General features: G+C 43.3%; 1 protein-coding gene across 2 annotated transcripts in view; it reads left to right on the top strand.

The window, feature by feature from the left end:
* Positions 1–23,654, top strand: part of naa15a (N-alpha-acetyltransferase 15, NatA auxiliary subunit a) — a 117,285-nt gene extending 93,631 nt beyond the window's left edge. The window contains exons 14-20 of one of the 2 annotated variants that reach the window (XR_005460094.1): positions 4,399–4,612; positions 4,761–4,954; positions 5,636–5,744; positions 9,558–9,656; positions 11,549–11,692; positions 17,286–17,408; positions 21,479–21,526. Coding sequence is in view for 1 of the 2 variants with exons in the window: in XM_038792487.1 (XP_038648415.1) it covers positions 4,399–4,612; positions 4,761–4,954; positions 5,636–5,744; positions 9,558–9,656; positions 11,549–11,692; positions 17,139–17,236; positions 21,479–21,679 (1,059 nt within the window). In the remaining variant the exon portion in view is untranslated. Of the gene's footprint in view, positions 1–4,398; positions 4,613–4,760; positions 4,955–5,635; positions 5,745–9,557; positions 9,657–11,548; positions 11,693–17,138; positions 17,237–17,285; positions 17,409–21,478 lie in introns of both variants that reach the window. The other variant, XM_038792487.1, reaches the window with a different exon arrangement.
* The last annotated feature ends 1,025 nt before the right edge of the window (positions 23,655–24,679 follow it).

The following is a 24,679-nucleotide window of genomic DNA, read 5'->3' as shown; positions in this document are numbered from 1 at the left end:
GTTGAATACCAACATACGAAGGCTCCTCAATGTCATTATGATGCCGGCTGTGGAAGGGGAGGCGGAGATAGTGGTGGCATTAGATGCGGAGAAGACCTTTGATAGGGTTGAGTGGGGGTATCTGTGGGAGGTGTTGGAAAGGTTTGGGGAGGGGTTTGTCCAGTGGGTGAGGTTGCATTATGAGGCCCCGATGGCGAGTGTAGCCACGAATAGGAGGAGGTCAGAGTACTTTCGGCTGTACCGGGGGACAAGACAGGGGTGTCCCCTGTCCCCCTTGCTCTTTGCATTGGCAATTGAGCCCCTGGCCATGGCGTTGAGGGAGTCGGGGAACTGGAGGGGCCTGGTGCGGGATGGGGAGGAGCATCGAGTGTCGCTTTATGCAGACGACCTGTTGCTGTATGTGGCGGACCCGGTTGGGGGGGGGGGGGGGGGGGGGGGGGGGGGTGATGCCGGAGGTGATGCGGATTCTCAGCGAATTTGGGGGCTTCTCCGGGTATAAGCTCAACCTGGGCAAGAGCGAGTTGTTCGTGGTGCACCCGGGGGATCAGTAGGCTCCCACTGAAGCAGGCAGGGAGGAGCTTCAGGTACCTAGGAGTCTTGGGAGCTGGGGGGCCCTGCACAAGCTCAACCTCACAAGGTTGGCTGCTGCAGATGGGATGTTACTGCTGTCATTGGCAGGTAGGGTGAAGTCCGTCAAGGTGACGGTGCTCCCGAGGTTTTTGTTCCTGTTCCAGTGCCTTCCAATCCTTGGACGGGGAAGGGGCAGCATGGAAGAGGATGGAGATGGCATCCTGTGTGGGCATGAGCCCGGAGGGGCTGGTAACGGCGCCGTTGCCGTTCCCTCCTACGAGGTATACCACGAGCCCGGTGGTGGCGGCTACCCTCAAAATTTGGGGGCCATGGAGACGGCATAGGGGAGAGGTGGGGGGCTCGATGGAGTCCCCGATACGGGGGAGCCACTGGTTTGTTCCAGGGAGCATCGATGGTGGATTTCTGGGCTGGCACAGGGCAGGAGTTAGGAGGTTGAGGGACCTGTTTGTGGATGGGAGGTTCGCGAGCCTGGGGGAGTTAGAGGGGAAGTTTGCCCCCCCCCCCCCCCCCCCCCCCCCCCCCCCCCCCCCCCCCCCCCGGGGAACATGTTTCGGTACATGCAGGTTAGGGCGTTTGCCAGGCGGCAGGTGGAGGGGTTCCCCTTGCTACCCCCACGTGGGTTACGGGACAGGGTGCTCCCGGGGGCGTGGGTTGGAGGCCGGAGGATTTCGGACATATACCGCGTAATGCAGGAGGTAGATGAGGCCTCGGTGGAGGAGCTGAAGGGTAAACGGGAAGAGGAGCTGGGTGAGGAGATTGAGGAGGGGACGTGGGCGGATGCCCTGGAGAGAGTGAATTCCTCCTCTTCCTGTGCGAGGCTTAGCCTCGTAAAGTTCAAGGTGCTGCATAGGGCTCACATGACTGGGACGAGGATGAGTAGGTTTTTTGGGGGCGAAGATAGGTGTGCTAGGTGTTTGGGGAGCCCAGCGAATCACGCCCATATGTTTTGGGCATGCCCAGCGCTGGGGGAATTTTGGAAGGGGGTAGCAAGGACGGCGTCGAGGGTGGTGGGATCCAGGGTCAAGCCAGGCTGGGGAATCGCAATTTTTGGGGTTGCAGTGGAGCCGGAAGTGCAGGAGGCGAAAGAGGCCTGTGTCCTGGCCTTTGCGTCCCTAGTAGCCCGACGGAGGATCTTGCTTCAATGGAAGGATGCGAGGTCACCAAGCGTGGAGGCCTGGATCAATGATATGGCGGGGTTTATCAAATTGGAGAAGGTGAAATTTGCCCTGAGGGGATCAGTACAGGGGTTCTTTCGGCGGTGGCAGCCTTTCCTGGACTTCCTGGCGGAACGGTAGGGAAATAGGCTGGCAGCAGCAGCAACCCGGGGGGGGGGAGAGATTGGATTTGGTGGGAGGGAGAAGTGTGTACATGGGTTTGTGGGATGTGGCAGGTGTTATCTCTTTCCTTTCTGTTGTTTGCTTCTTTTTTTTGTTTTTGATTTAGTAGTTGCTTTTGTAGGGGGGTGGGTGTTGTTCTTGGGTTTTTACAATGGTTATTCTGTTAATATTGTTTTGTTTATATTTTGTGAAAACCTTAATAAAAATTATGTTTTTTTTAAAAAAGTAACTGTTCACTTGGATTTGCATTGTTATACTGTGTTTCAGGCTCAGTTCCATGTGCAATTAGTCTTTTCTGAGCAGACACTTGTTTTCTTCCTCTATATGTGGGTTAGTTGTAGCCACGGCTTAACTATTGAATTAACCTTGAATTATGGCCAATTACTTACTGAAGAGTGCCAGGTTGCTTATCAGTTAGGCGGAAGGAAAATAGAACTATCAAGCTGCTGTGTCCAGGCCAAACTATTTGTTCAGTTTCATTTACAACTACAAATGAAGGAATATATTGAAGCAAAAAACACAAATAATAGGATTCTTGTGATCATAGAATCCCTACAGTGGAGAAGGAGGCCACTCATCCCATCAAATCTGCACTGACCCTCCGAAAGAGCACCGCACCTAGGCCCACTCCCCTATTCTATCCCTGTAACCCCATCAAACCTTTGGATACTAAGGGGCAGTTTAGCAAGATGGATCCACCTAACCTTCACATCTTTTGGACTGTGGGAGGAAACTGGAGTGCACGGAGGAAACCCATGCAGACACTGGGAGAATGTGCAAACTCCACATGGACAGTCACCCAAGGCTGGAATGGAACCCGGGTCCCTGCCGCAGTGAGGTCCCTGCCGCTAGCCACTGCTGCCCGTGTGATTGCTCATTGTATTCCTATTCTGCACTACTCAAAAAGGCTACACAACGGTCCATGTACCTCCAAGGGATTTCTGGGTTATAGAATGTGAAACCCTTCCCAATCATTCTTTAACAAACAGTGTCTAACTAGGTAAACTCACAGTAAGCAATAAATTGGTGATCTTGAGAATGTAATTTAAGTGGTTGATTTATCTCAGGGACAACTTGTGGATTGAAGCATTCAAGATCATTTAGAAAAGATATTTACTATCAGAAATGGTGACGAGATCTAAATTAATGCAACTGCTATAAATACAGGTCACCTACAGATCAATTTAACCACTGAACACAGGAATCTTCACCCACTTTCTGCATTTTAAAATTTAGAAATACACCACCTAAAATTACAATTAAGACATAGGTTTGTTCTTGGTCTATGTGATTAATTTGGAGACTGAAATTTTATTCCACCAGTTTCTTATTGAAATAGTTCTTTTAACGTAAATAATATTCATGCTTCCATTGTTAAATTTAAATACACATTTGTTCCCTTTCACTAAAAGCTAACTCGTTACTCAAGGTAACATTCTTGTGCTTCAGCCTATTAACTGAAAATTCTGTGGTTAAAGAAAGATATCCCATGTCTTCCCAGATGCTAAGTTGACCCTGACGCACTCTGAAAATTATAATATGCGTTTCGTTCTTGGTGTTTCTGCCTGTTTTCCTGTATTATAATGAAAACAGATATTCTGCCAAGTGACCATTTTTTGTTGCAGTGAACACAGTTTGAAAAGTTTTGAGTTCAGTGGCTGTCAGATGGAATTAAAAAGCACTATATTTATAACATTGCGAAAATTGTAGTTTGGCAAGTGCATTCACAACAAAAATAGTTTGCTTGGGACTGTCTTGAAGCCAGGTGAACAGTTTAATCATATCTATTACATGATATCAACAGGATGTAAATTTGCTAGAACTAAAGGACAGTTCTTTGAAATATGAAAATGAAATGTTAAATTTTACACAAGTATATTCCATATCTCATCTGGGATGTTTAATGTCACAGGAATGTTTCCCTGGCATTGCGAATTTAATTGCAAAAAACCTCTGGCATATTTTTTTGCACCAAACTTTGCCTTTTTCCTTCGCTGTAATCTATTAAGGCAAAAATGGCGACCCGTAGTTATTTGTTTTTACCCTTGTATTGGTGACTTTGAAGCAATGCTATTACTGATATACTCAGTAATTATAACTTGCCAGACAAGAAGCCCATGTGATTCGATGGAATGTGCGTTTTTGTTATATTTTAATCTATTTAGTCATATTTCCATTGTTGTCAAAAACTGAGGGGGGAAATGGGCTGAATTTTATTTGGGGGGGGGGGGGGGGCAGGATCTTTTGTTCCTGCTGAAGGCGGAGATTTGAACGGATCACCACATTTTACAGCCCTCCCCTGCATTAAATTCAACCCCTTCCGTTTCAAACTAATTGCTCCGTATATCCACTGGACTGGGGAACGACATACCTCCATATGGTTGTAAAATGGAGCATTAAGAAATCAATGGTTTTCCGTTGTGCACTTGTATTTGTGAGATTCCGCGCTGATTGGTCGTTTTTTTAATAGCATTTTGCAGAAATTACAGACGACCAGTTTGATTTCCACACGTATTGCATGAGGAAAATGACATTGAGGTCTTATGTGGATTTACTTAAACTAGAAGATGTGCTCCGGTGTCATCCATTTTATTTTAAAGCTGCAAAAGTGGCTATTGAGATCTACCTGAAACTTCATGATCATCCACTAACTGATGAGAACAAAGAATTGGAGGCTGATACAGGTATTTGTTAACTTTTTGTTAAATAGTTTAATCCTGTTCTTCATCCTTTCCTGTTCTTGACAAACATGGCAGTTGGCAGCAAATGTGCTGCTTGGTTTATTTTGTTCATTCCATAAAACATTACATGTTTGCCTTCTTTTTTCTGCAGCAAATCTGTCAGATAAAGAGCTGAAGAAGTTACGGAATAAGCAGCGTCGGGCGCAGAAGAAGGCACAATTGGAGGAAGAGAAGAGGAATGCCGAAAAGGAGAAGCAGCTGAAAAATCAACGCAAGAAGAAGGAAGAAGATGAGGAAGAAATTGGTGCACAAAAGGAGGAGCTCGTACCCGAAAAATTAGCAAAGGTATATAATCAGTACAGCTTTGTATGCATAGTTATTCTGAATTTCCGGTTGTCTATATAGAGTAGATCAGAGAAATCTGTATGCAACCAAAGAACGTGGGATTCCTTTGTGGCTATCTTTTTTGAACTTGTGTTTTTCTTGGGAGCTTGAGAGAGCTCCTGGTTTTGAATCCTCCTTTTTCTTTTCTCCCTGCCTCCCAGCCAAAGTAGTCCCTTGTTTAAACTGAATTTTCTGATCGATAATGTTAAAAGTGCAATGAATCAACTGATATTTCTCGATTGTCCAAAGTAGTTAAGATATCCCTAATGTACCAGGAAAGCCTTTATTCTGTACAGCATTATTCTTCGCAGCAGCATTCGCAAGATGAGGAATTGGGGCAGTCTTTGCTCCTAAATTCTGTCTTGCAAACTTGATGGAAGTGCTCTTGGGTGTCAGAGAGGACCGATGGTGTCCGCGTACCAGGTTGTAAAGCTTATACTCCAAGATAGACTGAGGTTCCCAACTACCCGACCTAGACCTTATAGCTAGAGCTTTTGCAGCATCAGAACCAACGTATTGAATTTATAGTGCATAGACATTATGTTTAATGGTTCTGCATCTGAATATGAAGGCATGAACTGTTTGCAAAAATAGTTTACGTTGAATTTCGACTCTTATTAAGAAATGTTTTTTGTTAAATAGGTGGACAGTCCACTTGAAGAAGCCATTAAATTTTTGACACCTCTGAAAACCTTGGTAAAGAACAAAATTGAAACCCATCTTTTTGCTTTTGAGATTTACTACAGAAAAGGTAAGTAATTTGTAATGTGTATGATGCTCAGTCACTTGCCAAGCACTGATCACCAATAGTAAGTTCAGGCTAGTAATTGGGTGGCCATCCAGAAGATTAAGAAGAGGAGCAAGTGTTAGGAGTCTTTAGTGTGTGTCGCTCTCAAACCAGCATTCAGTATTGGAGATTTCTGTTAGTGACTGCATGTTGAAGGGGTGCAGTCCAGACCAAGAACAGGCTTAAATACAAGAAGGGAAGAGGAAAACAAGAGAGGCAATAAGAATAGAATGTCAGTTAATAATCTTTATTGTCTCAAGTAGACTTGCATTACACTGTAATGAAGTTACTGTGAAAAGCCCCTAGTCGCCACATTCTGCTGCCTGTTCAGGTACACAGAGGGAGAATTCAGAATGTCCAAATTTCCTAACAACGCGGTTTTCAGGACTTGTGGGAGGAAACCAGAGGAAATCCATACAGACATAGGGAGAACGTGCAGACTTCGCACAGAGTGACCCAAGCCGGGAATCGAACCTGGGACCCTGGAGCTGTGAAGCAACAGTGCCGCCCACTCTGCTGCCGTGCCGCCCACTCTGCTGCCGTGCCGCCCACTCTGCTGCCGTGCCGCCCACTCTGCTGCCGTGCCGCCCACTCTGCTGCCGTGCCGCCCACTCTGCTGCCGTGCCGCCCACTCTGCTGCCGTGCCGCCCACTCTGCTGCCGTGCCGCCCACTCTGCTGCCGTGCCGCCCACTCTGCTGCCGTGCCGCCCACTCTGCTGCCGTGCCGCCCACTCTGCTGCCGTGCCGCCCACTCTGCTGCCGTGCCGCCCACTCTGCTGCCGTGCCGCCCACTCTGCTGCCGTGCCGCCCACTCTGCTGCCGTGCCGCCCACTCTGCTGCCGTGCCGCCCACTCTGCTGCCGTGCCGCCCACTCTGCTGCCGTGCCGCCCACTCTGCTGCCGTGCCGCCCACTCTGCTGCCGTGCCGCCCACTCTGCTGCCGTGCCGCCCACTCTGCTGCCGTGCCGCCCACTCTGCTGCCGTGCCGCCCACTCTGCTGCCGTGCCGCCCACTCTGCTGCCGTGCCGCCCACTCTGCTGCCGTGCCGCCCACTCTGCTGTTCCTCTACCATACCGCTAACATAATAGAGATACAAAATTCTTTGTTTAGCATGTAAAGAGTAAATGGGTATTAAGAGGTGGGGTAGGCCTGATCCGGGACAAATAGGGCAATGTATACTATGTAATAGGCTCAGGGCAATATGTAATGAGTTCTTTGTATTGTTATTTACTAAGAGGGTGCTGAGAAAATATAGAAGCAAAAATGGTAGAAGTAATGGATTTGTTGAAAATTTGATGTGGGTGTCTTGGAACGGTTGGATATTTTTAGAGTGGATAAATCTCCTGTTCCAATGGTTTGTATCCCAGATTGTTAAAGGAAGTGGGAGTTGAGGCGGCAGCAGGGCTAGATACGGGAGAGGTGCCAGAGGATTGGAGAGCAGATAATTTGACACCCTTATTCAAGCGAAGATGTTTGGACATGCCTCACAACTAAAGGCCAGGCAGTTATCAGTGCTCGGTAAGGTTTTAGGGATAGCAGTTAGGGGAAAAAAATTAACAGGCACTTGGAGAGATAAACAGCTATAATTTTTTTTGGATCAAGTGACAATGTTGATAAAGGGATTGCAGTGGCTGAAAATGGATTTTAAGCAAGTGTTTGACAAAGTACCACATGATGAGCTGGTTAGCAAAATTGAGGATGATTGAATAGGCGGGAGGATCATTGTCAGCTTGGATTTTTTAAAAATTGGCTTAAGGACAGCAAACAGTGAGTCATGATTGGAATAAAGGGTTATGCTGTTCGGGCGGAGCTGAGTCCACAAAAGATCAGCCATGATTTTATTGAATGGCGGCTTAGGCTCGAGGGGCCAGATGGCCTACTTCTAGTCCTTATGTTCTTCTGATAAATGGTTGTTTCCCAGAGCAGAGGATGGTAGAAACCGGTTTTCTTCAAGGTTCAGTGCTAGAACCACTGCTTGTTTTGATGACTTGGACTTTGTGGAATCCAGAATAAAATTTGGCAATCATGTCAAACTTGGAGGTGTGACAGATAGTGAAATTGATACCAATCAAAAATCAGCTCCAGGGTTCCAGGTTCGGTTCCCGGCTGGGTCACTGTCTGTGCGGAGTCTGCACGTCCTCCCCGTGTGTGCGTGGGTTTCCTCCGGGTGCTCCGGTTTCCTCCCACAGTCCAAAGATGTGCGGGCTAGGTGGATTGGCAATGCTAAATTGCCCGTAGTGTCCTAAAAGTAAGGTAATGGGGGTGGGGGGTTGTTGGGTATAGGGTGGATACGTGGGTTTGAGTAGGGTGATCATTGCTTGACACAACATCAAGGGCCGAAGGGCCTGTTCTGTGCTGTACTGTTCTATGTTCTATATAGATGTGCTGGCAAAACAGACCAGTGGCAAATAGAATTCAGTACAGAGAAGTTAGAGGTAATGCATTTTGGCAAAAAGGGCAGCTGGAGGCAACATCAACTTAACTGCACAGTTCTGAAGAATATGCAGGGACAGAGGCACATGGGAAGCATGTGCAAAGATCTTTGACGGTTGCAGGGTATTTTGAGACAGTAGTTAGAAATCTTGAACTTCTAATAAAGGTATTCAGTATACAGTCAGGGAGATTATGTTGAATCTTCATGAAGCTCTTATTAGGCTGCAGCTAGTGTTATTGTTTTTTAAAAATGTTGAGTATCCAATTATAATTTTTCTAATTGAAGGACAATTTAGCATGGTCAATCCACATCTTTGGGTTGTGGGGGAGTACCCAATTCATTTTTTCCAATTAAGGGGCAATTTAGCGTGGCCAATCCACTTACCCTGCACATCTTTGGTTGTGGGGGCAAAACCCATGCAAACACGGGGAGAACGTGCAAACTCCACACGCACAGTGACCCAAGGCTGGGATCGAACCTTGGACCTCGGTGCCGTGAGGCAGCAGTGCTAACCACTGCGCCACCATGCTGCCCTTTGTGTCTAGTTCTGATCACTATTCTTTAGGAAGGATATGAGGTTCCCTGAGAGGATGCAGAGAAGGTTTACCAAAATGGTTCCCTCATGAGGGATTTTATCTGCAAGTTTAGGTTGGGGAAACTGGGTTATTCTCATTGGAGCAAAGGTGTTCGAGCGGAGATTTGATAAGAGGAGCAGAATATTATGGCAGGTTTCAATGCGATAGACAAGGAAAACCTGTTCTCATTTGCTGAGGGGGCAAGACTAGGGGACACAGTTTTAAGGTTTTGGCAAGAGAGAAAGTGTGAGGAACAGCATTTTTGTGTAGCGAATGGTAACCTGTGAATGACGGATAGTTGAAGTGGGGACAAAGAATTATTTCAAAAGGGAATGGGGTGGGCACTTGATGGAAAGAAACTTGACGGATTGTGAAGCTGGAGCGGGAGGTTGGGACTGAAGAGATTGTGTGGGGTTGATGGGCCGAATGGCCTCATTCTTGCCCTTGGGAATTGAATACTTGATCTAGGCTGACGGTTTATTTAGTCCTGAGGCATTACTACATTGAAGTTAACATTTGAACGAAGGGTTAAACTCTCAGTCCTGTTTATCTCGGGCACTATTCAACCAAAACCATGGTGGTTTCCCAGTGTCCTGGTCAGCGAAAATTGATTGCAACATTGTCTACGTAATTACTGAGACTGTGCTTTAAAGAGCAATCCATTAGTAGTAAGGAAGCACTGAGGACATAAAATGTGACATGGATGTAATTTTTTTCTTTATTTATTTTCTTTCTAACAACGTGCCATTTCATTTTAATGTTTTTGTAGAGAAATTCCTTCTGATGTTGCAGTCAGTCAAAAGAGCTTTTGCCATTGATCCTGACAACCCGTGGCTCCATGAGTGTTTGTTTCGGTTCTTCAAAGCTGGTATGAACTACTGTAATGTGCAGTTTGTCTTGATGAAATATAGTGTTGACCTAAGCATAATAACCAATTAGCGTCCTCTTAACCAAGTATTAGCACCCCTTTGCGCTTTGTATTACACACACTAGGAAGCCATCTGTTCATTTTAGCTTAGAAAATTCTGTGGGTAATTAAATCTACTTGCTGATTACCAAGTAATATTACAAGAATATTGACAAAAAATGGACCTGTTTGGTGCAATATGTGCTCCAATCGGGCCCATAATAATCTGTAATATGACATGCTATGTTTTGTTTTTGCTTTTGTTTTCTGAAAACATTTGCATTTATAGATACTTTGTGCTTGAATGCATAGTTATTATTACACTGGCATCTTGACTTTATTTCTCACAACTTTCTGATTTCATTTCCAAAAGGTGAGTAGAGTTCAGGTGCTTCCTGAGAGGTCATTTTAACATTGTTTCCTTGAGTCCTGTTGGAACATGTTTGAGAGCACTGTTGCCTGTCAGGAGACACAGTTAAGAAATGTGGGGATTATTCTTAATTTAGTGTTGTTTTGCAAAAAAGGGCTTAATTCCCTTCGTCATGATGGTAAATCCTTCAAACCCATAACATCTGCAGTCTCAAAAGCAGATATATGGGAACACCACTACCTGCAAGTTCCTCTCCATCCTGACTTGGAACAATATCACTGTTCCTTTACTGTTTCTGAGTCAAATTGCTGGAGCTCCGTTCCTGACAGTATTGTGGGTGTACCTATACCACATGGCCAGCAGCGGTTCAACACCATTCTCAAGGAGAATTGGCGATGAACAATAAATGCTGGTCTAGCCAGTGTCACCCATGCCTTGTGACGGAATGATAAATTGATGAATAAGGAAGATTAGGGCTAGGCTTAAAATTGTGCTTGCAGAATCGTAAAACAATGTTTAAAAATAATGGGTCTAATCCAATGGCCACGCAGCACCAGTAAAACAGCTCAGCACAGCTTGGCCGTTGAAAGCCGGGAGACCTTGCTACCAAGATAGACCCGGCTCGCCACGCTTCGCGAGATCCATTGTGATCTTGCGAGATGTTGAGATGTAAACCCCACTCATCATGGGCAGGATCACTTTTTGACAAATCTACGTATTAGAACGAGGCAGTTAGCCTCACTCTATGATGTGCACATTTCCGAGGTACCTTAAGCTTTGGGATTTATTCCCTTCACCTCAGACCTTGGGTGAACGCCGTTAGCTGGCATGGGCACTGCCAGGGTGCCAGATTGGCACTGCCAAGGTGGCATTTTTGCACGTGTGATTGGGCCAGGGGTGCACAGTGTTGGGAGTGGGGGGTGTGGGAGTCGTTGTGGGGACCTCTGAGATCGGGATGCCACTTAAAAATGGCGTCCCGATCTCTCACTACACTGGGGATCCCTGTACAAAACAGGGTTATGTGCAGCCACGGTCGTGCTTTCCCGTTCAGACTCCTTATACAATGAGAGGCGCGTTGCATAGCTACGTGTTTCTCGGCACTGCGAGTGCCTGGAACCACGCAACTAAAGGCGCCCGTTAGGGAACTTTGTTCCTTTTTGGGAGAATCGCACCCTACATTTCCCACTGATCTCATCAATCTTGCAAATTGTACCTCTGACAAATCATTTGCTTGGCATCCACCCACAGCTTGCTTTATGAAATTGGTTTTGCATATTGTTAAAATCACTGTATTGATGACAAAACACGATCTGGCAAACACAATGTTCTACATAAATAATCTCAGCATATTCAATAAAAATTGATATGTTGACATGAATTTTAAAAACGGTGAGTTGTTTTAAAAGTAATCTTTGAAGTAAGTTTATTGTTGAAAAGTATGTATACACATGTAAATAACCAACTTTTTTTTTTACTGTTCCAGTATCTGAGAGTAAAAATGTGCCTGATGCTGTTCAAACAGTGCTGACGCAGCAAATGAGCAGGTTGTTTGGAGACACAAATCCAAAGAGTTTTAACGAGGCTTTCTTAAGCAAGCACTTGAACTCAATTCCACACAGGTTAGCTGGTAAGTGAAAGTAGCTTTTTTATTGAATCCGTATAGATAACAGGATCGATTGTAATTGCTACATTTTATATGGTTTCAATGGAGAAAAAAATCCTTTTTAAATTACTCAAATATTGTTGCACATAATTAGTTAGCAATGACATGTAAAGTGAAAGCAGATTCACGCCATTACAGGTGTAATATATGTGAAAATCTCTGCTGTTATCATAATCCTTCCCCCTTTCAATCCCTCCAGACCCCAATTGTTTATAAAGACGCTGACTATTAGAGGCAATTCCACTGGTGCCAACAGTTCCGCTTCATATTTCTCGAGCGCTGGCTCTTGCACAAGTGTTGACCTGATCCAGTCTTTGCTACCAGCGTCCGCGCTAACATCATTGTGTCTTCTATCCATCTCCTTATGTTTGTCTGTGTTCGTAACTAAAGTTCCCTGCCTCACCTCTTGCTTTCTTTGTGTTTATTGACAAGGAAACCAATTTTAACCTTCCCAACAATCTCATGCCTGTGCTAACTCAGCACAGGCCATAAATCCAACCTGGGACACTCTTGGCGCACTGTGTGCTACATCAGACTTGGAAATGTTAATAGAAACATTTTATTGACACTCGTGAAGTCTGCATTCATTTTTAGTCAACATTACTTGTTCCTGCCTTTTGTCTTTTTAAAAAGATATACAAACCTCTTGTTCGCCTATAAACTAATTTCTTGTCTGTTTGCAGCTTCTTCTAAATGGGCAATGTAATCAAAATTAGTCATTCGCTGCAAAAAGAGACATATAGTGATTTTATTGCAAAACTGGTTCATCTGAGCGTTTCTTTGAGGAAAGCTCCATTAATGGAATTTAAACCAGGTCGTCACTTCACTTACTGCCAGCTATAAAAGGTAACAAACTGGAAATAATGAAACTGGATATATTTTTTTTAAAATAGTGCTTCCAGTTTGTCCAGTGAAAGATTCCAAAATTCCCCATAAACAAAGCATTTCTAATCATAGGAATACATGAATTGATCCTCTTATTGAATGGGACCTTGGTCAAGTGGAAAAATTATGCATATGAATCAACAATTATGTTGTTTACTTTAAGGTGAGCAAAGTCTATTAAGTTCTCTCCTGCCCGTGTTTGCGTGGGTTTCACCCCCACAACCCAAAGATGTGCAGGGTAGGCGGATTGGCCATGCTAAATTGTCCCTTAATTGGAAAAAATAATTGGGTACTCTAAATTTATAGGGAAAAAAAAGTTCTCTCCTGCTCCCTTTTCTCTTTGGTTGCCTCAATTGAGCTTTATCTGCTACTCTTCAAAAATAGATGATTATGTACATATTATGTACTTGTTTCTTCGCGTTCTATATGATCTTGAGTTTGTTTTTAATTCTTGCTGGCTGTGGAAAGCTCCTAGCTTGCCCTTGGTACCTCATTATAATGTGCTTAGCTGCTCATCAAATGAGAAATTGTGAACATAGAGGCTACTATCCTATGGGGCCCTGAAATTGTTTTTTTCTGCTAATTCCTAGAAAGTAAATGCCAGTGGTTCCTCTACACTGTGCAGGTATTCACCTACATCCCTGTGGTGGCTACGTTTATATTAAAAAAACAATTTAAAAGGCAGCAAACTCAAGAAAAATGTTACAGGGAACATTGGTGAATGGCACTTTTCCGTTGTGTATGTTCAAGAAGTAACTACACAATAAAACTACAATGCTAATCCCTGCATTGAGTTTAAATCACAAACATACAATATTTTTGTGTTAGCAGTCACTAAGAAGTAGTAATTTAAAAGAAAAGTTTATAAACTGCGTAGTTTAAATGGGTATACAGCACTTGTTCCTGAACAATATAAACGAGGAAGCTGCATGTTTAAAACTATGATTTTTAATGAATTAGTCAGGGCGGTTACTAAACCACTACCCTCAGTCTCACTACCCACCGTCAAAATGAGGTGGGCGAGTGGTAAGAATCGATTAGTATTCCAGTCCTGATTGTTACCTGGCCGTTTGTAATTAAAGCCATTGTTTTACATTTTTCACAGAAAAATGGATGTGATGAGGAATTTGATCCCAAAGCAAAATCCTAAAAACAAAAAATCCTAAAACAAAATCCGATTATTTTGTGTAATGACGATGGATTATTTTTTATACTGTTGTCAAATAGTGGGTATTACATAGAACAGTACAGCACAGAACAGGCCCTTCGGCCCTCGATGTTGTGCCGAGTATTGTCCGAAACCAAGATCAAGCTATCCCACTCCGTCATTCTGATGTGCTCCATGTGCCTATCCAATACCTAAAGGGAATGTGTGCACATTGTTAGTTACCAGTGCATATAGTTGCAAACACAGTTATTATGTTACTGGACTGATAATCCTTGACTAATGATCAAAAGACGTGAGCTCAAATCCCAGTGTGACAATTAGTGGGTGAATTTAGCTTCAATTAAACAAATCTGGAATAAAAAAAACAAAACAGTAATCATGGAACTACTAGGTTATTGTAAAGCCCCAATTGGTTTACTAAAGTAATGTTAAAACAAATACTTCTGCGATCCTTAGTCATGCCTGTGTGGGTCTCTAGTCTGGTCTTTGTGATAAAATTGGATTGACCAACCCACATTGGCAAAGACACACCAGCCCTGTCAGCCCTGCAGAGTTTTCGTCCGGAACAATGGGAACATGTGCCAAAACTAGGGGAGTTACCCTACAGACTCATATGGTTGCCAGCATCTTGTCATTGCTTCATACATTAATAAGCTTTAGTTTAAGATGTTATCTTTCTATGTGGGAAATCTCAACAGGTAATTGTGGTGAAACACAAGGAGCTGTACAAATGTCTGAAAGTGCTATTTGACGATTGGGAAGTTAGGCTGTGGTTATTGAATTCTCCACAATAGAGTAATTGGTCCTGATGTGGTCTGCAAGGCAGCAGCCTAAGTTGAATGGGGAGATTTGGGGTAAATTGTGGCATAATTTACCCCAATGTGGGGCAGCACGGTAGCATGGTGGTTAGCATAAATGCTTCACAGCTCCAGGGTTCCAGGTTCGATTCCCGGCTGGGTCACTGTCTGTGCGGAGTCTGCACGTTTTCCCCGTGTGTGCGTGGGTTTCCTCCGGGTGCTCCGGTTTCCTCCCACAGTCCAAAGATGTGCGGGTTAGATGGATTGGCCATGCTAAATTGCCCGTAGTGTCCTAAAAAGTAAGGTTAAGGAGGGGATTATTGGGTTACGGGTATAGGGTGGATACGTGGGTTTGAGTAAGGTGATCATGGCTCGGCACAACATCGAGGGCCGAAGGGCCTGTTCTGTGCTGTACTGTTCTATGTTCTATAATGCTGGTGTCACTGGACTGGTAAGAGGCCTAGGTTGATGCTCTGAGGACGTGGGTTCAATTCCCACTGGCAGCTGGTGGAATTTAAATTCAATTAAAAATCTGGAATTGGATGCTAGTCTCAGTAATGCTGCTCGTGACAAACCCATCTGGTTCATTAATGTCCTTTCAGGAAGGAATTTGCCACCCTTAACTCATCTGGCCTAGATTTTCATCCACACTCTCAGCAATGTGGTTAACTCTTAAATGCCCTCTGAAATAGTATAGCAAGCCACTTGATTCAAGGGCAATTAGGGATGGCCAACAAACGCTGGCCTTTCCAGTGATGCCCACACTACTTGAAAGAATAAAGGAAGGTCAAATATTGTGGCTTGCTTGATTTTTAGCAGTCTCAGAATTTTTTATGCAACGATTTTCTTCACAATGTGAGGTTAGAATATATTATCGAAGGGTCAAGTTTAATTGTCAACCTATGTTACAATTAAATTATTTGACCTTTATGGACCATGTAATCCACTGAAGCAATGCATAACATATTAGGAAGGACATTCATTCTTAAAGAAGGCTAACTTGAATGTTCAATGAAAGCATTTGTTTTTTAAAATATTTCTTTATTCTCCTTTTTCACATTTTCTCCCAAATTTACACCCATCAACAAACAATAATCAGTACCAAATATGTCAATCCCCATATCAATAACAACGATCCCATCCTCCCACCAAACCCCAAACATTCGCCCGCATGTTCACATAAACAAATGACAAAAAGGAATCCGGAATCACCATAGCCACTATTAATACACACCACCCACCCCCACAACTAATATTCGATGTTATCCAGTTCTTGAAAGTGCATAACGAATAATGCCCATGACTTGTAGAACCCCTCCGAGCTTCCCCTCAGTTCAAATTTAACCTTCTCAAGAGTCAAGAATTCCAACAGGTCCCTCTGCCACGCCAGGGCACAGGGTAGAGAGGCTGCTCTCCAACCCATCAGGATCCACCTTCAGGCGATCAATGAGGCGAAGGCTACAACATCTGCCTCCGCACCCGTTTCCAACCCTGGCTGGTCCGACACTCCGAATATGGCCTCCATAGGGTCCGGGTCTAATTTCACATGCACCACTTTAGAAATGACCCTAAAAACCTCTTTCCAGTAATCCTCTAGATTTGGACGTTCATACACATCTTCTACTCCTTCAAAGAATCGGCTCATCCTCGTGCATGAGGTGGAGACATTCACTCTCCGGAGCACCTCACACCAGAACTCCTCCTCCATATCCTCTCACAGCTCTTCCTCCCACTTTGCTTTGATCCCTTCCAGTGGTGCCTTCTCCTCTTCCAAAATAGCCCTGTAAACTGCTGACACTACCCCCTTCTCCAGTTCCCCAGTCGTAGTGCCTCCTCCAGCAACGTGGAGGCCGGCTCCACCGGGAAACCCTGTATCTCCTTTCTGGCAAAATCTCCAACGTGCATGTATCTAAACATTTCCCCCTGCTCCAACCCATACTTCGCTTCCAGCTCCTTCAATCCTGCAAACCGACCCCTAAGAAACAAATCTTTTAGTGTCTTAATCCCCTTCTCCTCCCATTTCCGGAAATTTCCATCCCACCTCCCTGGCTCAAATTGTGGTTCCCCCGAATCAGCATTTCCCTTGACCCTGCCCCCAACCCGAAGTGTTGGCGAAACTGCCTCCAAGTTCTCAATGAAGTTATTATTACCGGACTCCCTGAGTATTTCCCCGGGGCTATCGGGAGCGGTGCTGTTGCTAGTGCTTTCAATCCCGACCCCCTGCACAAACACTCCTCCATTCTGACCCACTGGGAATCAATCCCTCTGACCCAGCTCCGCACCTTCTCCACATTCGCCGCCCAGTAGTAATACCTCGGGTTTGGAAGACCCAAACCCCTTGCCTGCCTTCCCCTCTAGCAGCACCTTTCTAACTCTGGCCACCTTCCCTCCCCATATGAACGATGTAATCCTTCCCTCAATCTCTCTGAAAGAAAGCATTTGTTATAGCTTTTAAAACCTTGACTTTGAGCTTATGTCCTTCATTCCACCCTTTCTTTCAAATTGCACCTATCGTTTTTTGTTCCCCACAGGATGATATAAAACCTTTTTATTCTTGCAGCTGCCAAAATGATGTACTACAATGAACCTTCCAGTCAAAAAAGGGCTGTGGATTTAGCTACAGGACTTGATGAATTTCTAGACAAGAGAGGCATCCAGGTGAGATTTATTGTTTCAGAAACAAATTCCCATTTTTCTCTCCTTGCAGGCCCCTCATCACACATGCTTCAGTCAGTGGAAAGAAATAGCCTGCTTTAATCTGCAGTGACCGATGATTAAGGCTGTCCCACCCCCTGGCTGCAGGATGCAACATAGTTGAGAGGCTAGCAAGGTGAGAAAACTGAGGGCTAGAACATTGCTTTAGTGCTCCTGTACCCTGTGCAAATAGTTCTGGATCACTGATTTAACAGGTGTTATTGGAGGCAGTCAGCTATACGAGAACGATCTGAGGTGACTGTTGGTAGCTTTACTCCATTGCAGTGAGCCTGATCCTTCTGCAACGATCTGAACATTGATTTTTAGTGCGCTTCTCTGTTTGCTTCTTGTACATCTGTTAGAAATAAGCTTCCACACTTGTTGACCTACATGGAACAAAAATTGAAAATGTAACTTTAAAACAAATGACCTATACTCATCTCCTTTAAAGATTTATGCTGTGCTGCAATATTAAATAGTTATTTGTTCTCCAACTCCACTGAATAGCGGCTTTTAGCAATGTGTATATGGTGAAATGAAATTTTAGTGATCATGGGGCAGCACGGTGGCGCAATGGGTTATCCCTGCAACCTCACGCCGCTGAGGTCCCAGGTTCAAACCCGTCTCTGGGTCACTGTCCGTGTGGAGTTTGCACATTCTCCCCGTGTTTGAGTGGGTTTCACCACCACAACCCAAAGATGTGCAGTGTAGGTGGATTGGCCACACTAAATTGCCCCTTAATTGGAAAAAATTAATTGGGTACTCTAAATTTATAAAAAAATTTAGTGATCAACATTTGTAGTGATTATTCGTCAAGTGTCCTTGTGTGAACTGTCCAGATATATGTATATATGTGTGTGTGTGTATATATATCTCTCATTGCTGATCAGAGGAATTTGGATGTATTGATGCATTGCTTCAATTCTTTTCTTTGAAGACTGAATGCAGGTACAGGAATGCTAATCCGTGGCAAAAAAAGAATGGTTACAATAAAAAATGGGGATTTACAAAGAAATGATTTGCATCTTCCAACTGAAACTTAAATTTACTCCGTTAGAACATAATGGCCTGTACCAACTTCATGTCTCCCCGCATTGGATTGGGGTGCATGCGCGGGAGGGGGGGGGGGGGGGGGGGGGGTGTGTAGTAGTATTCCAAATATGTACTGGCGAAAACTTTTGGGAAGTTCCCATGTAAAAGTTTACCCGGCAGTTGTTCAGAAGTGCTAACCTCCAGCATGACAATTGGGCTGCGCGGGGAACAATCTGACAAAGCAATTTGAATCACTATTTCAGATGGTTCTGCCATGGTGTTAGACTAATAGTTACTCTGTGAGAATTAGAATAAATAAATAAAAGTACTTCTAACTGAAGCATAACTATTTTAAAGATCCAGACCAGGCCCAGCATGGGATGACCTCCCAGGGTATTTCCCCGCTCCCAAACTCGTAAACCTGCAGCACCCACCTGCATGAGATTCCCATCTCCCTCCTAATCTGACCCCCGGAGCCGACCCCTCACCGACCCAACCACACACACACCCTCCCCAATGCCCCAACCCCCCCCCCCCCCCTCTGATATCTGAACCCGCACCCCCTACATCCTATTCACTTGGCTTTGACGTTTACCTTCTCCCTGGACTGTTATTTTCAATGGACATTTAAACCCGCCTGCTTTACGGCAGCTAGTGTTTAAAAAGGGGGTATGTCCTCCCTCGTGCTGCTCCTTTTACATTTTGCCGCTTGAGCCGGGGATGAGCTTCACTGCCTCAGTCTCACTTGGCTTGACTCGGGAGGTCAGGCGAGACAGGCACTTAAGAATTTAAGCGCAGATAAGTCGATATGGAGTGGCAATCTGCTGCTGATTGCCATCCCGAGAAAGTTATGGCAATATCGAAGTTCACAAAGTCTTCAACTTACCTAGCCTATTACTGCCATCTCCCGTTGCCCATTGCTAGTGCCAGAGAGAGAATCAACTGAAGGAGAAGAGACGGGCACTAACTGAAAACTAAAAAGAAAAGTGAAGACCTGATGGGTGGGTTGAACTTTCTGGCCTTAAATGGAATCTGGGGACTTTTAATCCAGAGAGAAAGCGGGTTATTTCAAATTCGGGTACCTTGAGCGTGGTGGCCATCAGCTATAATTAATTATCTGCTGTTTCATTATAGTCAGAATGTCCACTCCTTTCATATAGCTTAAAGTGTAATTTATACAATAGATTACCTATAAGGGGGTACTACTTCTGTATAATTACAATTTAGACCAGGATTGTGTCAAGAGAAGCATGGTTCAGTGCAAGTTAGCTATTTCACGAGTTCATTTGGTTCGAGACTGGGACCTTATCTTTATCAAGATTAGAACCATTTCAGCTAAGAAGGTTCCAGGATTTGATCATTTATCTGCTAAATTCATTGATTGACATTACCGTAGCTGCCCTCTAATCACTGCCCACAGAGGTGTTATGGTCCACATAGAGCGTGGTAATGGCTGCAGCAATATAGATCACTGTAGATCAGAATGAGTGCTTTCAGGAGAAAAGTGAATTAAAGAAGAAAGGGGGAAAAATTTGTTTTTTTGAGTTACTTTGGAGATTTTCAGTCTCTGTTTAGCTCATTTCTGATCGCCACTTTAGGATTTTGCAACAGGGCTTGTGATAAATGAATGTTGCTCTCACCAAAGCAAGTAAGCTCTGTTAAGTCTCTCATTCTTTTGGGAAGGAGCTTCTCAGTTAATTTGCTTGCTAGACTCTTGGCAAATCACTCACAATAGGGTCCAAAAGTCTACTTTGCTAGAGGAAGTTTTACCCAAATCTCCAACTTTTCACCAAGCTCATTTTGTGACTGTGAACACCCTAACTGTCGTGACAAATGTGTTGCATAATCTAACACAAACGCAAAGGAACAAATGACACAGTTTGCCCCGGCACAGGATACATGCGGATACAACAGACGGAGCTCGTATCTAATGAAAACTCCTTTTCCAATAGATCCAGCAAAATTATTTTTCTAATATGGCGTTAGGCATACCCTAATTGTTGGCATTGAATGCTCATTTTTGCCAGCAGAACCATCACTTGTCAAAGCCACCTATAATGCATATACAGACACCAGTATTCTTCTAAGAGAAAGATCAGATATCAGTTATCTCTTTTCAAGGCATTCTTCAAACACCAACTTAAGCAGGACTATGAAAAAGTTGCTTTAGCGACTCAACTTTTCATAATAAAATTACTACATTTTCATAGGGAAACAGAAGCTTGACCTGGAAAAAGAGCTTCCATTTGGGTCTCACAATATGGTAATGGAAAAGGTGCTAGTACAATCATTGACCTTTCCGGAGCTTCAGCCGTACCTAATTTAGTCAGTAGCTTTTTGTGAGTTTTGAATCTCCTCTAGAGTGTGTGCAATGACATTTTTGGACTAGGTGGACTGTGTCCCCACTTTGGAAAGGTTTTCCCTGACTAAATCGGTGGCAAATGTTTCATGTGATCTAAATTGGTTTTCTTTTTTATTATCTCCCTGCTATAACCTAAAATTGCATGTAAGCCAAAGTGAACAGCTTAAATGAACTAATGAGAAGTTCCTTATTCATTTGGCCATTTACCAGCCATTTTCTGGGGTTCTAATAAGCATGTGGATCCCTTTCCTGGAAGAGGTCAGTTATAAAGACGTCCACTATGGCATCGATTACGTAGACTGCAAGCTGCCTGGCGTACAATATGCCACAAAATGTATTTGTTTCCGAAGAGAACCCTTCCATAAAAAGAAAACACATTTAGGCAGCACAGTGGCGCAGTGGTTAACACTGCTGCCTACGGCGCTGAGGACCTGGGTTCAATCCCGGGTCACTGTCGTGTGGAATTTGCACATTATCCTAGTGTCTGCGTGGGTTTCACAAAGATGTATAGGTTAGGTCAATTAGTCACATTAAATTGCCTCTTAATTGGGAAAAAAATAATTGTGTACTCCAAATTCTTTTTTAAAAAACACATTGAATAGCTATGTGTTTAAAATAAAGTAAGTTATTAACCAGGGTCTTAATTAAACGTACATTAGTAATGCTAGCCATAGCTATATATGGAGCATATAAACTCATGACTGATGCTGTAGTACTGCTTGTCTGTCAAAACTTGGCTTAATGTACAAACAAGATGGCAGTAATTTTGATTAATTTTGATAACACTGACCTATCTTTTTCTTTTGATTCAGATTTGTGTGAAGGTGTTGGAAGCCGTACGAGATGGCAATCTGGGAGTCTGTAAAGAAACAGCTGAAACCTACAGAGCACAGTGTCACAAGATCTTTCCCTATGCTCTAGCATTCATGCCTCCTGGATATGAAGATGATGTGAAGATCACAGTAAATGGGGATAGTGCTACCGAGCCTGAAGAGCTGGCCAATGAGATCTGAATGAAGACGGTGACTGAAGTGAACACATTTTTGTTGCACACCTCTGATGTCAGCTCCCCACTCTTCTCGACAGGATCTGTAAATATGTGTCAGGGTTTCATAAATGCCTACAGAGCATAGACTTTCAGAATTGGAGGTCTTTTTTTTATCCTGCTGACTTCAAAAAAAAATTATCTGAAATTTTGGAGGTGACTTCTGTACTGTGTTTGTGAACCCCCTGTGAGTGAGAAGGTGACATCAATTGAATGCACTCAACACCCTTCTTGCAATTGGCTTCCCGGGTTTTTAATGTAATTTCTAAAGAATATTGAGAGCTATTTAAAAGTTGGGTGTGACACAAAAATGTAATCTAATCATTGCTGTCTTGAAATTGTGACGGTCAGCAGAATGCTGCCCTAGCACTGGATCCTCTAAGCACAAACTTTGTCAGGGCGGCAGTTTCTGACAGAAAATGAATGGAAACTACATGCAGACCGCAGGAAAAACCTTATGTAAATTGTGATGTACAGATTAATGTACCCAGTTTAAAAAAAACCGTGTTAAAGGGGGATAGGTATTTGGAACTGAACACTGAGTTGGGGTGGGGGGGGGGGGAAGAAGGGAGAGGAAAAATTAGGGCATGTACTGACCATAATTTCTAAATTCTTTGAGCTTTTCTAACAAACACAAGTTTAGTACATCTATAGATCACCAGCTGCATTACGGAACAGTTCTGAGTCTGTGTTTCCATATTGCTGCTTATTGACGACCTAAAGTAGCACATTTAGGTAGTCAGCGAACAGTTATTACTTTATTTTCAAATCCTGAAAGTTTAGTGAAGTAGGAAGTGTTTGATAGATAAACTTGGTTTCATGTTCTCGTTTAGAGGACTGGTCGTGGACTCAGGGCTGTTTTGTTAATGCAGGTGGAGATTGTCATCAGTAACTACCTGACAGATTATGTAGAAAATTATACATTGATCATTTGAATACCGGTTTTCCCTCCATGTAATGTCAATTATAGTACTTGAAGCCCAACATTTCTAAGGATATTTCTTGCTCTGCAGTTTTACGCATGCCCCAGACTTTGTATGTTTTTAAAAGGGGCCCAGAATTTTTGAGAAAAAAAAACAGATTTGCTTCTTTATTTCTGCAGTTACAACTAATTCCCATGGTTCTAAAATGCAAAAGGTACCAAATATACAATGCAATAAACAGTTTTTTTTTGAAAATTGTTCCAACTGGGGTATTTATTAACATGGTTTTACTTTGCAGATTTCAGTTTCCAGGAGGTTTATTTAAAAATTATGTGCCCCAGCATTTTGATTCTAAAGCACTGTCTGTTACTTATGAAGAAAGTGTGATTTGCTCCCTGTTTAATTGATTTTAATTGTAAACAACTTGTTTGTAATCGGTCTGTCCTAATCCCAGCTGGTTATCTAAGAAACGTACATTTCAGAGAAGTTGAATCGGAGGTTGTGAATTCTTATGTTACTGACTTGACGTTTTGGCTACACAAACCCAAGTAAAAAGACTGCACAATGTTCCATTTTAACGTTGCAGGGCGTTTGTGTGTTTTTTCCTGACCACACTTGAAGCAGTTCAAGCTGGAGGCCGAGGGTACTGTGTACATCTATCCAAATAATGCAGCTGTGGGCCTGTCAAGAGAAAGCTTCCTAGGTTGGTATGAATGATGGACTTCTTCATTGGTTCACAAGCTAGGATTATCAGTGGGTCTACATCAATGCGATCATTTTGACCCTGAACTCTTGTTAGGATTTGGTTTTGATCACTGAGGTTTTTTGTGTTCATGTCTTAAAACCATTTCAGCACTGAGCCTTGTGTAGGATTTTATTTTTCATTGTCTGATCCATCCAGCACACAGGGTACTGGTACAACGTATGAAATGTAAAATTTTACATTTGTTTATGTGGTTAGTTCCATTTTAACCGCAATGGTTGTATTCAGCATCAAATAAACTGGTAGTGTTTGTGTCATGTTTGTCATAAGTCTCAGTACTAGAATCCACTCCATGCATTTATCTGCATTCGCCTTGCTGCAATGGGAATCCTTTAAATTGGAAGATTACAAACCGTTTGTGCTTTCTTCGGAAAGTGTGGATGTGCTCATTTCCATACTCTTGAACGGATCAAGTAATGGGCATGTGGAAGTGTTAAAAGTGCTCACTGTAGCTGTAAGTTGGCTGGAAGGAAGCAGGAATGATGGTTCTTTTCATGGTCCATTCACAATTGGGTACAGGTTAGCTTTTTTGGAATGGGGGATCACAATCAAGCTGCTGCCTTGGGAGAAAACAAAACTAATTTTTGCTTGGGTCAGGCTATTTCTTTCTGCCTATGGTTAAGGAACAATACTAATGTCAAAAGCCAGCATAATGGCAATTGTCCACTTAAGCCATCTTCCTGTTGATTAAAATAATGTTGAGCTAAATTCCTTGCACTGAAGCTCCTCTTTTGTTTCTGTTAGGCCTTTATTTTTTCTAAAGCAAGCCACGTCAGCAATTACTGCTCTAAGAACAGGATGCTGTTCTTTTGAACATTAGAAATGGTCTAAATTCAGTTGCTAAAAGCACAGCACAACACACTCCCTCATTTGGCAATTTCAAGCTGCCACAAGAATGAATGGGTGAAAAATGGAGACATATCAGACTTCTGCAAAAGGCACAAAATTTCTTAAACTTGTTCTCCGATGAGCTACCAAAAACTATCCCACGGTTTTTCAGCCTTATGCAACCCACAAAGTTTGCCCAAGGATTTTGCAATCGTTCTTTGCTCAATGTAGTAGGTGGAACATCTGCCAAGAAAGTGTAAAAAAAATTGAATTAAATTTTCCTTGTAAGGAATCGCAAGGCTTTATTATTTGAGAATACAAACTATGTTTAGATTATTCTGAAGTGACATATATTGAGGGAGATAATGCACAGTGCATTATCTGTAAAGATACATAAATGTATATGAAAGTTTTGAACATTTGTTGCCATTGTTTTTCTTGATCGGAACTTGCT

Source organism: Scyliorhinus canicula, chromosome 3 (assembly GCF_902713615.1).
Source record: "Scyliorhinus canicula chromosome 3, sScyCan1.1, whole genome shotgun sequence".
In the NCBI taxonomy this organism is placed as follows: Eukaryota; Metazoa; Chordata; class Chondrichthyes; order Carcharhiniformes; family Scyliorhinidae; genus Scyliorhinus; species Scyliorhinus canicula.
Note: the sequence above shows the minus strand (reverse complement) of the source record. Positions and strands in the feature narration are given on the sequence as shown.